At 36.6% G+C, this 17,277-nt stretch overlaps 1 protein-coding gene across 1 annotated transcript in view; it reads right to left on the reverse strand.

Annotated features, from left to right (window-relative positions):
• Window positions 1-114: 114 nt before the first annotated feature.
• Window positions 115-17,277, reverse strand: part of RAB1A (RAB1A, member RAS oncogene family) — a 30,636-nt gene continuing 13,473 nt past the window's right edge. Inside the window, exons 2-6 of the mRNA XM_059187836.1 lie at window positions 14,027-14,099; window positions 8,715-8,810; window positions 4,340-4,435; window positions 2,144-2,275; window positions 115-1,936 (exon numbers count right to left, since the gene is read on the reverse strand). Coding sequence (XP_059043819.1) covers window positions 1,739-1,936; window positions 2,144-2,275; window positions 4,340-4,435; window positions 8,715-8,810; window positions 14,027-14,099 — 595 coding nt within the window. The 3' untranslated portion in view covers window positions 115-1,738. The remainder of the gene's footprint in view (window positions 1,937-2,143; window positions 2,276-4,339; window positions 4,436-8,714; window positions 8,811-14,026; window positions 14,100-17,277) is intronic.

The raw sequence follows: 17,277 nt of genomic DNA on the forward strand, positions 1-17,277 counted from the left end.
AACCTTTGAAGCACTAAAAAAACAAAAAACAAAACTTTACCAAAAAATTATTGGTAAAACTTGAGGGATTTTCAGTTGCCTTATATGAGGATGAATAGATCCAACAAGCACATCTATAATACAAAGTAAACTATGATTTTATTGTGAAATTCTCATAGATGGAAAAATTAAATTGAATATTTATTCTGTCCATTTCATTTTACAATAATCTTACCACTTATTTTTGTACCATGTATTTCAGTTGCCTGTTTAGTGAAAATAAAGAAACCTATCATTTTTGGCTTGTTTTTAGTTTAAATTTTATCACTGGATTAAAGATCCCACCATAAAACGTGTTGCCAACAGCCACATCCCAAGTGTCTAAGTAGAGAATGTTTTGGCTGCTATTTCAACCCCCATCTTTGACTTCTGTCACCTCAAAATGTCATTGTTAGCAAAAGGTCTTTGTTTCCCACAATAAAAACAAATCTTAGGACCTTTAAGGTCCTATTTAACAAAATTTCACATGTGCAAAATTCCACTGAAATAAATACATTTTTCTCATTTATCATTCCCACCTAGCATTTGTGTTTTTAGTTAATTTTTAGGGATATAATTCCTAAAATTAGGGCAAGCAATAGTAAATTTCCTGTTTCTACTTTAATGCTTTAACTCTCCTCCAACCTAAATTATGTAATTGTGGAGGATAAAATAGTTTGACATGTGACTCAGCATGGAAGAAACAGTATCAGCACATACAGAATTTAGTCTGATCACTTGCCAATTAAGAAAGGTGTGCTGCTTTCCACCTCTACCACAGAACAAAATGTTGATTGATAAAGCCATTTCAAATGGTTTTAGAGAAGGAGCAGAGGATAATAGAATGGGTAGCATACATTCTAAACTTGTTTTCCATACAACTTAGTCTCCCGGAACCACTAAGCTTGGTTAAATCCCTACATAACACAGAAGCCACCCTAGGTCATATACTGGGTATATTATCTGGAAAGCATATTGGATGCTGCTCTAAGATAGGTCTATAGTGCCCTGGTTGCACACACAAATGGCTGTTTTGAGTATAATGCAAGGCTCTATTTCCCTTTAACCATAAGAATTAAAACAATACTTATCACCATACAGTTTGATATTACTTCCAATAAGTACAATATTTATTAAACATATCTTCAGTTGTTTTGTTACATAGTGTGCAACAAATTACAATATTCTGCAGCCACAAATTATATGCAGAGTATGAAGAAACTATTAATCAGATAGTGTAATCTTTCCGTTTATAACTCTACAAGGAAGAACTAGCAAATCAGATCTTACATATAACATCTCACTAAACTTTATGCATGGAAAGTGACAGACACTGGTTGTGCTGTTTGATACAAAATGGCTGAACTTCATCTTCAGAAGACTAAACCTGACATCTAAACATGCCAATATAAACATCAAAACAAAATATATTCTAACCAACCACGGGAAACAGTCTGGTATCAGGAAAGCAACAAGGATTACACACATTATTTTATAAACCAGCACACAAAGGTTTAAAACAGTTCTGAAAATGAAGTTAGCTGTCTTGAGTCAAGGGAATAAAAAAAAAGTCAGTATTGACCATTTACAATCTCTGACCTTTGTGGAGACGGTAAGAATCTGTTGTAGTGCAGCTACATACAGTACAATTCAGGCAATTTTTTTTCACTTGGGTTCAGATTGCAAATTCATTGCTGTGAGAGAAGGACGGAGGCAAATTTTAGCAGCAACCTCCACCTGACTGCTTGACTGGAGTGCTCTGAATTTTCACATTGGACTTCTCTGCACCACCAGCTGTTGCTCCAGGACCCATTCGCTTTTTAATCTCAGCTGCCATCGTCATGAAAGACTGTTCTACATTCGTTGCATTCTTAGCACTGGTTTCCAAAAATGGAATTCCAAGGGAATCAGCAAATTCCTAAGAGAATAGTAAGGCTTAATTAACACTGAAAATTTTTTCCCACTTAGTACATTTCTATCATCTGAAATGGGGACTGAAGACGGACACTGCCCGGACTGTAAAGGCTGTCAGCTGGTAGTGGCTGTTGGGTGACTCCATACCCACACATCATCCAAACTGAACACTCAGTTAACATTCAGTTTGAAAATCAAACTTGAAACATACCTTTGCTGTTGTGTAGTCTACTACTTTCTTTGTGGTCAGATCGCATTTGTTCCCTACCAACAACTTGTTGACGTTTTCACTGGCATAACGGTCTATTTCCTGCAGCCACTGTTTAACATTATTGAAGGACTCCTAAAAAGACAGACGTTTTTAAGAATGATCATACAATTCTGAACTCAATCACTCTAAATAAGCAAGTAAAAACCAAAGGTCTTTTCCTGGCCTATGAAGAACTAGTGAGACAACTCTAGCTACAAAATAACAACTACAGTGCTGGGAAGGAAGTGAAGTGATATATTAAAATGACTATCAGTACCTATACGAAAAGAGATTAGAATTTGAAGGCTTAAAGAGACAAACAGTACATCAATAAGCTACAGCTAAAATTAAAGATTTTATTTATTTATTTATTTATTTTTAAAAGATTTTATTTATTTTTTGACAGACAGAGATCACAAGTAGGCAGAGAGGCAGGGAGAGATAGAGGAGGAAGCAGGCTCCCTGCTGAACAGAGAGCCTGATGCGGGGCTCAATGCCAGGACCCTGGGATCATGACCCAAGCTGAAGGCAGAGGCTTTAACCCACTGAGCCACCCAGGTGCCCCCAAATTAAAGATTTTAGCTATTTGAAAGAGCAAGCATCAGAGAGCACAAGAGCAGCAGGCATAAGGAGAGGGAGGACTATGACCTGAGCCAAAGGCAAATGCTTAACTGACTAGCCACTCAGGTACCCTGGAATATGCAATTTTAGCACACCTATAAACAGCTGGTTTTTGAAATCTTTTTTTTTTTTTTTAAGATTTTATTTACTTATTTGACAGAGATCACAAGTAGACAGAGATCACAAATAGGCAGAGGCAGGCAGAGAGAGGGAAGCAGGCTTCCTGCTGAGCAGAGATTCCCAATGTGGGACTCGATCCCAGGACCCTGAGATCATGACCTGAGCCGAAGGCAGAGGCTTAACCCACTGAGCCACCCAGGTGTCCCTTGTCCAATACTTCTAGTGGCACTGACCAAAGTCTATGATTCTAGTTATCTCCTAATTAGCTACTTCACAGTTGAGGTAAAATTTAACATTTGCCGCAAGAAAAATAAATTCTAATATTCAAAGTTTATCTTCATTCTTTGATAGAAAAAAAGGACCCTGAAATTTTCTTTCTGATCAAAAGAACACTCGTGGCCCCTGGACCCCCATCTTTACACTATCTCTATACCCCCTACATTATTTCAACAGCTAAACTTAAATACTCGTTTTTTTTTCTTTTAAAGATTATTTTAGAGCATGCTCACGTGGGAGGAGGGCTCATGCAGGAGGCGGCACAGGAGGAGGGATGGGAGGACAGACTCCCTGCTGAACATGGAGCTCCATTTAGGGCTTGATCCCAGAACCCCAAGATCATGACCTGAAATCAAGAGTCGGCTGCTCAATAGACAGCCACCCAGGTGCCCCCTCATTGTCCTCTTAAAAATCTTCCTCCAGGGTGCCTGGGTGGCTCAGTCATTAAGCGTCTGCCTCCAGCTCGGGTCATGATCCCAGGGTCCTGGGTTCGAGCCCCACATCAGACTCTGCTCAGCAGGAAGAATGCTTCTCCCTCTCCCGCTCCCCCTGCTTGTGTTCCCTCTCTCGTTGTGTCTCTGTCAAATAAAATCTTTAAAAAAAAAAAAAAAAATCTTCCTCCAGCTCATCCCATTTCTGAATCATATCCTCCATAGGCAAAGACCTCTAATCTCACTTTTGGGAACTAAGAGGTTTAATTACTAACAAATTCCTGCTAATACTCTGCACCAAGGACACAGTATACACTGAACAATCCACAGCTCCCTACAAACTCTTGCCAAAATGATCAAAAAGTCAGTTGGTAATAAATATAAGGAGAGTCCCTTGAAAGCAAACATAAAACCAATCACTAAATTTCATATTTACCAAATGAAAAAATAAGGGAAAAAATAAAATTTTGGTTGGCCAATTTATTAGATATTCAAATAATGGAGGGAAGAAAAATACCAATGTACCTGTTTTAAAAAGAGTACTGCTTTAAATGTTTTCCAATGTGACTCCTTTATATTTGGGAGTAGACAAAGTATTGTGCCATGTAAATAACACTGATGCCATATGTACAAAGTGAAAGAATCTGAAATTTATTAAGTAGGAACTTCCTACTTTGTCACAGCAGTACAGTTTCCTCCCGGAACTTACCTGATCTGTCACATCATACACAACTATGATGCCATGGGCTCCTCTGTAATAGCTGGATGTGATTGTTCGAAATCTTTCTTGGCCTGCTGTGTCCCACTGTTAACAAAATAATCAAGAAATCCAAACAATTACATTAAATAAGAGTTGGGGGAAAGGGCAGGAAGAGGGAGGAGAGTTTAAAATTTACATAGTTTTAGAGATTATCAAGATTTAACATGGAAACATTAACCCTCAATACACACCTAAACTGCATGCCAAATACCTGAAGATTCGGAAAAGAAGGTAATGCATTTAATTTAGCTTGCTCCCAGTAAACTTATTCAAAAACTGTATCATACTTTTCATATTCCCTATAACCCTTAGCACTGTGCAAGGCATTCAGTGAATGCAGAGACAGGTTGACTCAATTAGGAAAGCTGCTGGCCTCACACCCCATTAACACTGTATCCTTTCACAAATAAGAGAATCACTTGTTAGAACATGCACTGAAAGGACCTACTTCCAGATAACTACTAGTCAAGATAGCACTTTATCTCAGTAAGATACTATCTCAGTGCTAGGAAAAACAATGTAAGATGATTCCATATCTTAATAAAACTCGTTTTAAGATCCATTTACCACACTTCAACCATATAGGCTCAAGCAATGAAAACAAATGCTTATGTTATGTTAAAATTCTGGGTTTAAAAAACTAATTGTTTAAAACATCAAGAGGTAAACTCAACTGTTAAATTTTAAAAGCCTTGGTTTTAAGGACAGCAATGAGAATTTTGTTTGAATTACTCCTAGTCAATGACTTCTTTTTTTTTAAGATTTTATTTATTTATTTGATAGAGATCACAAGTAGTCAGACAGGCAGTGGGGAGGGAGGGGAGAGCAGGCCCCCCACTGAGCAGAGAGCCTGGAAGTGGGGATCAATCCCAGGACCCCAGGTTCATGACCTGAGCAGAAGGCAGAGGCTTTAACCCCTGAGCCATCCAGGTGCCCCTAGTCAATGACTATTTGTGCAATTAGAATAGCTAACTACCCCACTAAAAGAAATTGGTTGAAGATAATACCGATGGGGTAATAGCACAATGGTTACTTAATGGTTACCATTTTAAAAAATGGACTTGATGCCTAAGACAAATGGAGATTAAAAAGCAACAGCCCCCTTTTAAAAAAATTAAATATTTTATTTTTAAGTGATCTCCACATCTAACATGTGGCTCAAACTCACAACCATGAGATCAACAGTCCATTAACCCAGCCAGCAAGGAACCCCAAAGCCTTTAAAGGGAGGAATTGTAAAGTTTTGGAATATATCCATCAACTTGACAACTGATCCCCCCCTAACATCTTAAATGGCAAAACTAAAGGTTCAGAACACTCAGTGAAACCACTTCCTTTTTTTTTTTTAAGACCTAGCCCACATAGGGGTATTAAAAACAAGTTGCAATTTGGGGAAAATCTGAATACAGACTGGATATTATGGCATTAGTGTCAATTTTTTTAGATGTGAAAATGGCGTTACACAGTAAAATAGAGATGCACAGTCAAGTATTTTTGGAGTAAATTTAATGTCTGTAATTCAGCATGCTCCAGGAAAAAAAAGGATGAAGCAGATAAGGTAAAATGTTAACTGTTAATCTAAAGCAAACAAGTCACCACAGCTTCATTACCTTTACTGTCCAAAGTGCTAAGCTTGAGAGCACAGAAGACTATTTACACATACAGTTTAAGTGAGGAGTATCAAATTCTTTCAGGATATCCATGGAGAAGCATAAGCTTTGGAGTCAAGGCAACCTGACTTAACTACAGATCCTAGGTATCACTCACCTTACAGAACTGCTAAAGGGGTTTAAATGAACTAATGTTTGTAAAATGCCTAGCCTGATTACAGAAGCTGCTCCATAAAAAAATATTAGTTCCCTTCTCCACCCCCTGACCCCTTTCACAAAGATAGCAAAGTTAGACAAGAAAGGAAGACACTATTCCTGAACAAACACTAACGTAAATAATTGTCTCCTTGCCACTCTGAAAATTCCTGTGACTTCTTATCCTAACAGTACTTTCCTCTCCAACTGGTCACTTGGTATCTAATTCTCATTAACCCTTGTAATCACAGGGTAACTGATTTTTCCACGTCTCTCCCACTGAAATGGCATCTCTTCCTATGGGGCTCTGTTTTCCTTCATGTCTGTAATTTTGCATCTACCTTTGAATGGATTAATTACGAGAAAAGGGCATGAATCCTGAAATGCAGGGGAGAAAAAAATTCAAAGTCCAAATCAAGAGAAAATTTATCCCATGTATTCACACTGGCTGGACTCTATCTCATATTTGATTTTAGGAATTACATTTTAATAAAAGGCACTCCTATAATGTGTAAGAGTGACCCAAATTGTAAAAAGTTCTGGAAGCAATGACTGACTTTAGAGGTAGAAGTCTGTGATAAGGGCGCCTGGGTGGCTCAGTGGGTTAAGCCGCTGCCTTCGGCTCGGGTCATGATCTCAGGGTCCTGGGATCGAGTCCCGCATCGGGCTCTCTGCTCAGCAGGGAGTCTGCTTCCTCCTCTCTCTCTCTGCCTGCCTCTCTGCCTACTTGTAATCTCTCTCTGTCAAATAAATAAATAAAATCTTAAAAAAAAAAAAAAAAAAAGAAGTCTGTGATAAGACAACCTAAAGGGCAGGCTGCCAATAGAAAATGAATTAATCATGTTTTAGGTGGCTCCAAAAGGCAGAGGAATGAGAAATTAAAGGAAACTGGATTCAGCTCAATATAAAGAATTAACAATCAGAAGTTATTTATAAACGAAACCAGCTGCTTTGAAAAATGGTGAACTTACCAGAAGTATTAAAAAAAAAAGGCACCAGATAGGAAAAGGAAATTCCTACTGAAGATGAAAGGAAGACTGAGCAACTGACCTGTAAGATGCCTTCCAGCCACAGGAAAGGAGCAATAAATGGATGTTTCACAAATATACACTCGAACCCCTTATGAGCTCAATGACACACATAGTATAATCATTTCACATCAGTAAGTTAGACAGCTGGGTACACCTTTTTTTGCAATATTCTTTGTGGTACCAAGTATAAAGTTGGCACTCTACATAAAATGGGAAAAATCAATATGGAAGGTTATCTGTTCACTGGTTTAGAGTAAGCTATCTCTGATAACCATATCCTTGCAAGTCCTAATTTGTAGTATTAAGTATGCTCCTTTTATCAAAATCCAGTTCTTTTGTAATGTACCTTCTTTTTTCTTACCAAAGGCAGATGAAAAAAGGGAGCGACTAAAAAAACAAACTGTCAAACATCCATTTATTTGGGTATGTCACATAACCAGTAACATTTATGTAATGCCCAGAAGTTCACAACAGGCTTTCACACACATTACTGTATCCACAGACACGAGCTACTGGATTTGGTTCTCACAACTACCTTGTAAGTTAGTAAATCAAGTATCATCATGGTCCTTTTAGAGATAAGAAATGGAGTTCCAAGAAAAAGGCTGAACTAAGTTAAACACATGACTCTTTGACAATATATACCAGAGTAAGGATAACATATTCAAGTTTTCTGACTCCAAATCCAGAACTCCTTTTGGCAGTCAGTGGTTCCCTATCACCTTGTACAAAGAGTCAATACCAAAAGAGACCCAGAAATTAATGTTTTTGAAGACCAATGATATGTCCACAGTTGTAATGCCCTATATAAAGGTGATACAACTGAACAACTACCATTGCCTGTTTTTAATTCAGGGTTGGGGATTGAAGGAATAAGGGGGCTAGGATGGCACAGAAACAAAATACTGAGGAAAGCAAGCTGTAAGTCACTTGGTTCTACCAGTAACTACGGGCAAGTCATTAAATCTCCTGGCATTAGTTTTCTAAGCTGTAAAACTATTTCTGAACAAACACTAACATAAATGTTAAAAAGCTAAATTCCTTTCCAATAATTCTTGTTTCTACAGAGTTGGTACACACAATCTAATAAATACAAAAGAACTAAATAAAACTCTCCAACTAGCCACATATGAAAACCCTTTCCTAAGGTTTCTTTACTGTTCCAGTAAAAGACATCAGGAAAAGCTCAATTTACTTTGACTATTAAGACAAGGTAAACTTCAACTGAGGATCCCCCCTCCCCACACTGATAAAAGCACAAGAAAAAACTAGGACCAAGTATAACTTACAACATGTATTTCTTTACTTTATGAACATAAAATTCAACTAGAGAAGTCATTTTTAATCTAAACAATTCTTATTCTACCATTCTATCACAAGTGCGTGATTAAGATCCTTTAAATTTTAGCATGTTAAAAAGTGACAAGTAATACATTTTAAATTTACCAAAATGATTTCCCGAAACAAATTCTAGTTAAAATGACTTACTATTTGAAGCTTGATTGTTTTCCCATCTAACTCTATAGTTCTTATTTTGAAATCCACACCAATTGTGCTGATGTAGCTTTCTGTATATGTATCATCCTGAAAAGAAAAAAAGTCAACAAATAAAATTAAGGTTCAATAGAGGAAATAAGAAAATATGTCAACTTATATCTACAAAGTATGATAAAGTTTATAAGCCATAACATGTTGAGAACAGCTACTTCATCCCACTCCAGTACTCAGTTCATGTTCTGATTACAATACACTATATAATAGCAATTTCTTAAGATTTTCTCAATAGCTATTCTTTAATTTTACCAAACATCTCTAGGCAAATTCTTTACATACATCATATCAAAAAAGGTTTTATATTTTCAATGATTACAAATAACTTTTCTAGTTGCTAATCAGCAAAATTCTTGCTCCCCTGACCCTCCATCCAATATATTCACCACAAAGAAATGCTCACGTCATTCTCTTCCGGTTTTTTTAAGAAGTCAATTTTACTTCCTAGCTATGACATATAATAAAATTGATCAATAAAAATTGAGATATAATACACATACCATAAAATTCAATTTAAACTGTACAACTCAGTAGGTTTTAGTATATTCCCAAAGTTGTATAATCATCACCATAAATTTAACTGCAGAATGTTATTATCACCCTGAAAGCAAACCCTGTTCCTCATCTCTCCTTTGACCCCAGAAACCACTACTGATGTAATTTTTGTCCCTGTGGCTTTGCCTATTCTGGGCATTTCCTGTGAATGGATGTGGCCTCTTGTGTGTGGCTTCTTTCACTCAGCTGAAGTTTTCAAGGCTCATTCATGTTACAGCATGTACCAGTACCTTCTTCCTTTTTATGGCTGAATAACATTTTGTTATCCATCAGCTGATGGACATTTGGGTTGTTTCCACTTTTTGGCTACTATGAGAAATACTGCTATGAACATTTGTGCACAAGTTTTTGTGTGAACAATGTTTAACCCAATAATAAATAAACTTTTAAAATTATACCTGTTTTCCTCAAGTCATCTGTTATGACATTCAGAATGGAAACAAAACTTTTTTCTTTAAAGTGAAAATGTGGGATGCCTGGGTGCCTGGGTGGCTTAGTCAGTTAAGCATTTGCCTTTGGCTCAGGTCATGATCCCAGAGTCCTGGGTTCAAGTACCATATCAGGCTCCTTGCTTGGTGGGGAGCCTGCCTCTTCCTCTTTCCTCTGCCTGCCACTCTCCCTGCTTGTGCCCTCTCTCTCTGACAAATAAATAAAATCTTAAAAAAAAAAAGTGAAAATGTTTGTGAAAAGATACGTGAATGGAGAGATCAGGCTATCACCACCTAAACCCACTGAATAATCTTAGCCAGCACAAAGCAACATTTAGCAGGTACTCTGCCAACAAAAATGGGCCTAAATCTATTAAGAGCAGCCCTATCAAACAGAACTCTGATGATGAAAAGGTTTTATAAACTGTACTAGTCAATATAGTAACCACTAGCTAGTGAGAATAAGGAACCGAATTTTAAATTCTATTCAAATTTAATTTATTAATTAATTAATTTAAATGTAAAAAGCCACAGGGCTAGTAGCTACCATAAGAATGGCACAGTTCTGGGGCTTCCAACTACACTAACAGGAGAGATAATGGAACAAGTTTAAAGTCACCACAAAGAAGCAAAGTGACAAATTTAAAATGCTGGATAATCTATATAAGGAACTGCACAGGTTCTGCCAAAAGTAAAAGACATGAAAAATACATAAGTAAAAAAGGGGGTTGGAAAAACTCTAAGAAACTGAGCAGCAAACAACCAAATGGGATGTATATACCATGTTTGAATCCTGATTCAAAGCATCTGTGATACCACACTTTTGAGACAATCAGCAAAGTTTATTTTGTAAGCTGACAATGACATTGTTATAAGAAAATATCCAGTTTTTATTCATTTTTAAAAAGATTTTAAGTAATCAAAGCAGCGTGGGCCTTGAACTCACAGCCCCAAGATCAAAGGTTACATACTCCCTAAGTGAGCCAGCCAGGCACCCTCAAAATGTCCAATTTTTAGAAATGCATTGTGAGAAGTATAAAGGAGTGAAATGACATATTTGGAATTCGCATTACAACACTCCAAAAAAGAGTAAGGGAAGAAATGAAAACAGTGTGGGCAAGTCTCCATAATGTTGAATGTAATGTGTCCATGGAATTAAAACAAAACAGATCTCTTAAGAGAAACTGTAAAATGTGGGGCTCCTGGGTGGCTCAGTGGGTTAAACCTCTGTCTTCAGCTCAGGTCATGATCTCAGGGTCCCGGAATGGAGCGCCACCAGGCTGTCTGCTCAGCAGGCAGCCTGCTTCCCCCTCTCTCTTTGCCTACTTGTGATCTCTCCCTGTCAAATAAATAAAATCTTAAAAAAAAAAAAAAAGAAAGAAAGAAAGAAAGAAAGAATTAAAGAAAAGAAAAATTGTAAAATGTGTCAGAGAGTTCCAAGTGGCTAGAGGTAGCCATGCTGACTTCCTCATATATTCACATTTATACACATGCAAAAATCACTGGGTAAAAGGATCTTTTTAAAGCATTGATGAAATCTGACAAAATGCTGATCACAAATACTAGGTATTCATTTTTTAAAACTTACTTCTTTCTAAATGAGTGCCTAATAAGTATCAGGTACAACAGAAAGTGAAGAACCAAGTGAGTACAATAAATATTCACTTAGCACTCCCACATGACATGTATTTTGCTGTAAATACTATTAATGCTTTGTTAGAATTCTTATTTACGTGCCTAAAATCTGCCTTACTTGCCTGCCTCTGAGCCACTGCACATTCTCTTCCTTCTGTCCAAATTTTCAACATTTCTTTATGCATACCTCCTAATCCCCAGCCCCTGGGTCATAATTTTTATTTATTCTTGGATTTTGAGCTCAGGAAATACCGACTGTCCAAACATTCTTTAACTCCCTGGCCAACAGTGCTCTCATAGCTCTTGTAGCTTATATATTTCTGTGCTCTCATAGCTTATATATTTCTTTATTATACTTCGTGCAGCTCATCTCTATTCTAGGGACCGGGGAATCAGTACTTTTTAAATGCTTCCCAGGCAATTCTGTGTGTAGGTAGGCAATACTGAAAATGTGGGACTTAGATCAATAAGCATCCCAAAGAGGATTTTCTTTAACATACAGATACCTCAGGCTATAACCATTTTCATCAAGAGACTCCAGATTCTTCCCACATACCCAGCATTGGGTATGATCTAATACAGGGATGATTCCTGATTTTAATATTTGCTAACTTAATAAAAATTAAGTACTGCCTAGTTTTAAAGTCCTTTAATTATAAATAAAACTATGCTTTTCGTATTTACTGTCAACGTGTATTTTTTCTTTGGTGAGTTGCCCGTTCATGTATTTGCCCGTATTTCCATCAGGACAAACATCCTTTTCTTATTTAGTATGTAAGTGTGCTTTATATATTGAGAATGTCATCCCTTCCTCATATATATATTTTTTGTTAGTATCATGTTTTCTACCTTTGCATGTGCTTGACGTTTATTTAAATGCAAATTTAACAATCCTTTCCTGATATGTTTCCATGTTAGAAAGTATTTTCGCACAAGATTATGAGCCGCCTATGTTTTATTCTAGTAGTTCCTTGGTTTCACTAGCTGTTACATATAATACAATTATATATATTTTTAGGGGGGCCTGGGTGGCTCAGCCGGTTAAGTAACTGCCTTCGACTCAGGTCATAATCCCCGGGTCATGGGATCAAAGCTGCATCAGCCTGCTTCTCCCTCTCCCTCTGCTGCTCTCCCTGCTTGTGCTCTCTGTCAAATAAATAAGTAAAATCTCAAAAAAAATTAGGTATTTTTAATTTTATTTTTTTTAAAGATTTTATTTATTTGATAGATCACAAGTGGGTGGTGGTGGGGAGGCCCCCTGCTGAGCAGACACCCCAATGGGGGGCTTGATTCCAGGACCGTGAGATCATGACCTGAGCCAAAGGCAGAGGTTTAACCCACTGAGCCACCCAGGCACCCCAGAATTATGTATATTTTTAATGATATTCATTAATATGGTCACTCATCAGGAAAGTCACAGTAAGTATCTGACATGCTATCAAGCTCACAGGGGTGAATTTTAAGTTTAGAAAACTTGTAATCTTCCCTTGAAAGCTTCAATTTTATTACAGGCAGCAAATGCTATCAGATTTTTTTCTTGAAATGAGTCTCAGTTCATTTGAGAAAATATCTGCCCAATGCCACCAAATTCTACATAACTACAGTTTGTCAGTTGTTCTTTCAAATAAAACAAAAAAGGAACAAATTTAAAAAATGGAAAAAGCAGCTAGTTCGGCTCACTCAACTATGTAAGTGCTTTTACTTTCCTCAAGGCAATCAACATACTTCAGTGTGCAGTACAAGTGCTTTATATGCACTCCTCATTTTTTTCACACAGAACATGTTAAAAAGAACACTCAAGGATCAAGATGTTTAAAAATTAATCGTTCTTACTGTTCTCATCAGTAACTCTTGAGGTGAAAACACCCGCCCGCCCCATGAATAAATACAGGGAAGTACAGTGCCTACGCGTTACAGTTCAGCACTTAGCACTGCCTTACCATGGTGCTGAGACACTAGCAGTTTTACCCACCACTGCATCTGCAGCATCAGAGCAGATATCAACAGTGACAGAGGCAAACGTCTTTGTCTTAGTACTAAGTAAGTACTCAGTAAACGCTAATGGTTTAGTATTATTAAGATAAAAGCTTTAATCTCTCAGACCTTCTGAGAAAGTCTTGATTATCCCCCAGGGTCCATACTCTGAGAACCAAAGACCTAGACAGTGAGAAGGAAAACAGGCTAAATTTGAAGGCAGCTTTGAAGGCAGCTGTGGAGTCTATTCAGTAGGTTTAAAGTTATACACCTGTTTGTAAAGTGTAGCATATAAAACACTACGCCACTCTCAGGAGAAAAAAAAAAGTCTGTACCACGCCCTGCTTTTTCTTCTATTCTACTAAAATTTTACTTGACGGTTCATTCTTCATCCAGTCACTTAAATACAGGGCAACTAACTGAACTCTACCAAGAGTATCAGACACTGTAACTTTATAATCATGCTTTTAACTTTTTAAAAGCAACAGCATTTCTTCTACTTCAGAGTCCAAGATATTATTGGGAATGTACACTTGGAGGCTTTTAAATACATAAATTCTGGAAGAACTATTTAATTCTGAATAAAATGGTTTGATCCTCTACCTAGAAAACACACACAGCATTAATTTCTTTAAAGGCATTTCAATTTCAACTTACTGCAAACCTAAGAAGGAGGCAAGACTTTCCAACCCCAGAGTCGCCAATCAGAAGTAACTTGAATAAATAATCACTGCAAAAAGAAAAAGAAGATCACATTAATAAAAAGCATACTGCATTGTAAGTTCTACAAAATATGGCCAGTAACAGATCACTTGAGGACCTCTAAAAGGCCCATGACAGAATTTTTTGCAAAAGTAAGATAAGCAATGCCACCTATGATCTCTTGAGATCAATGAACTTCTACTTCCAAGGAAAGAATGAGAGAAAATATAAGTAATGCATATGCCTGGAGAGCCCAAGAGACTTATGCTAGATAAATTCCACTCCTCTGCAGTATATATAGGGAGTTAACTTTCCATTGTTCTTGTCAATGAAACATAAATCTCTCAAATTCCAAGGCCAGATCATTATTTCATGGTAATCCTCCAATGTAGGGGCTTTTAATGATCCTTTCCTAACATGTACCTGGAATTTTCCCCATTAAAAAAAAAAAAAGAAGAAAAAAATGATCATTTAACTTCTGAAAACCTGTATTAAAAATATTTTAGACTTGAGATGTGGTAAAATCAAATGCTGTTTACATCAACATACAACTTTACCAACTTTCTAAGTTTGTATTAAAGCTTTCTTCTGAAAACTAGGCTCTATTTATGTACATTAACTTGCCAGGCCTAACTCAAAAACCAGCCCCAGGGATTCCTTCCAGGAGAAGGACTGCTTCCTGGACCTGAAGACAACTTACTGCCCACAGCCTCACAAGGAGTCCCTCAGAGATCCTTTTCAACTTGGACCACTGCTATGTATTCTTTAAAGTAATTTCAAAAGGACCCAAAGCCCCAGAATTTACACATTTTTAAAGGAAACCTATTCATGATTTTCAGTTTTGTCCTTTATCATTAAAAGAAAGAAAAGGTACTTTAACTTCCGATAAAACCTAAATATCACTCACAATTTAAATTTAGATGACAATTATCATTATTTAAATGTAAGCAAGATATAAAACTTTCAGCAGTGACTATCTCTGTGGATATTCATCAACTGCTACCTAAGTTTACACAGAGATACATATTACTTAAATTTTTAGGGTTACCAAGTTATTTTAATACACTTATTGTTCCTAATTATATCTGAAAAAAAAAATTAAAAAAAAATCCAAAGTGCCCTTGTCAGCAACAAAGTAAGTCACAGAAGGAAGTAAGACGCTTTTAAACAAGTCATTAGGAAGGGGAGTGAAGCACAGGATGAACTAAATAACTAACATCCTTTCCAGTTTGAGATCCTAAAGAAAAAAGGAGGGGAAGCGGATAATAATTATAAAATTTACCCTTAATAAATACCTAATACCAAACAACTTTTATTAGCCAATAAAGCTGCTGACTTTAGTACTATTCACACGCTCCTTAGACTAAATAAATTCTTAAGAATGATGAACACTGAACACTGGCAATGAGTACACGGTACATGTTAACAAATAACATTTCACATTAGCAAGACTAATCTCACCATTAATACTACTAGAGTTACTTCATTTTAAACAGAAATTTAGAAACAACTAATGCCCTGAATTAACCAATCTCCCAGAGCACTGTGCCAGACATCCAGAAAACACTCCCTGAACTGGCCGTACTGTAACCCATTACAATAAAGGACAGCACTGGGCCACAAATGTGTCTGAGGTGTCATTCATTACCTTAAAGATCAACTTCTTTTTTCAGAGTAACCATACGGCTGAGAAACAAAAACAGGAATGCTTCCCAGTAAGTGTGTTACAAATTACATTATGGTTAAATGAAATTAATAGTCAATTTTCTAAAAATCAACTTTTTCAATTATCACTTCTTTTTAACTTTAGTAATGTTATTATGAAATATTTAATTTGTAAATTTCTGATAATTTAAGGTTCACGGCTATTATAAATAATATGAACAGTTGCTCCCTCTTCTTTGCAATGAAATAATTATTGCTAAGACTACTTTGTTCTCTCCCAAACAATCAGCTTTACTAACATAAGAGACATGAAGGAGAATGGGAAACAAAATCAATCTCACAGACTTCTTCCTCTTGTTGAATAAACATACCTGGAGACTGTGATCAACAGCATGTAACTTGTACTCTGACATTTAAAATTACCCACCACCAAAAAAATGGTAATAAAATACAATTACCTAACTACTGTAGTACCTTATTTCTAAATTATTAATATTCTGAATGTTCAAGACAATTCAGAAATTTGAGACTGCTTACTAATATTCTCTAACAATAATTTATAAAATAACACAGTAAAAATATTGAAAAAAATACGCCAATCTAAAAACAGAGAGCATAAGGTGAGAATTCTGGTATAGAGTCAAGAATAATTTAGCAAATGGTGAGACTCTGAATGTATTCTTCCTCTATTCCCCAAGATCTTGGATTAGTCTACAATATAATTTGACCTAAATGAAAAAACTGATTATTCCAGTTTAGAAATCTATAGTCACAATTTTAGTAACACTCTTCTAGATTTTCTAGTAAATCCTACTCACTGTTCTCAAATGAGAACTTTGAATCTTTTTTTTTTTTTTTTTAAGATTTTATTTATTTATTTGACAGAGAAATCGCAAGTAGGCAGCGAGGCAGGCAGAGAGAGAGAGGAGGAAGCAGGCTCCCCGCTGAGCAGAGAGCCCAATACGGGGCTCGATCCTGGGACCCTGAGATCATGCATGACCTGAGTCAAAGGCAGAGGCTTAACCCACTGAGCCACCCAGGCGCCACCTCCTCTAGTCTTTTTCATGTCTAATTTACTATGACAGTGAGTATTTTCTCCCCCTCAGTATTCTGGAATCCACTTTTCCCCACTCTCATGTCTGACATATCTGTCTATGAGTGTGAAGATAAACTGACTTATTCTGTGTATCCAAAATCAAGCATTGTGCCTTTTACAAAGCACATGCTAACAGATCAGAGAGCATTTTAATTTTGCATTTTTAATCTTTCTCTTTCATTGTGAAATACAACTAAGGAAGATCTACAGCTATCACTGATTAACATTTCGGATAAAACTAGGTGAAAAAAATAGATGGGGACATGGCATGTCAAAAGGACACAGAAGCCAACATGAAAGTTCTATCACTGGTCAAGGCAGAATAACTAGAGCCACAAAATAAACAACCATGTACTGGGTTATAAGCCAAAGAACAAAATAAACATCCATGAATTCATACTGCTATCAATTATTAAATAAATAAATGGGAGAAGAGACATAACAT

The sequence above is a fragment of the Mustela lutreola genome, chromosome 9 (genome assembly GCF_030435805.1).
Source record: "Mustela lutreola isolate mMusLut2 chromosome 9, mMusLut2.pri, whole genome shotgun sequence".
NCBI classification, from domain to species: Eukaryota; Metazoa; Chordata; class Mammalia; order Carnivora; family Mustelidae; genus Mustela; species Mustela lutreola.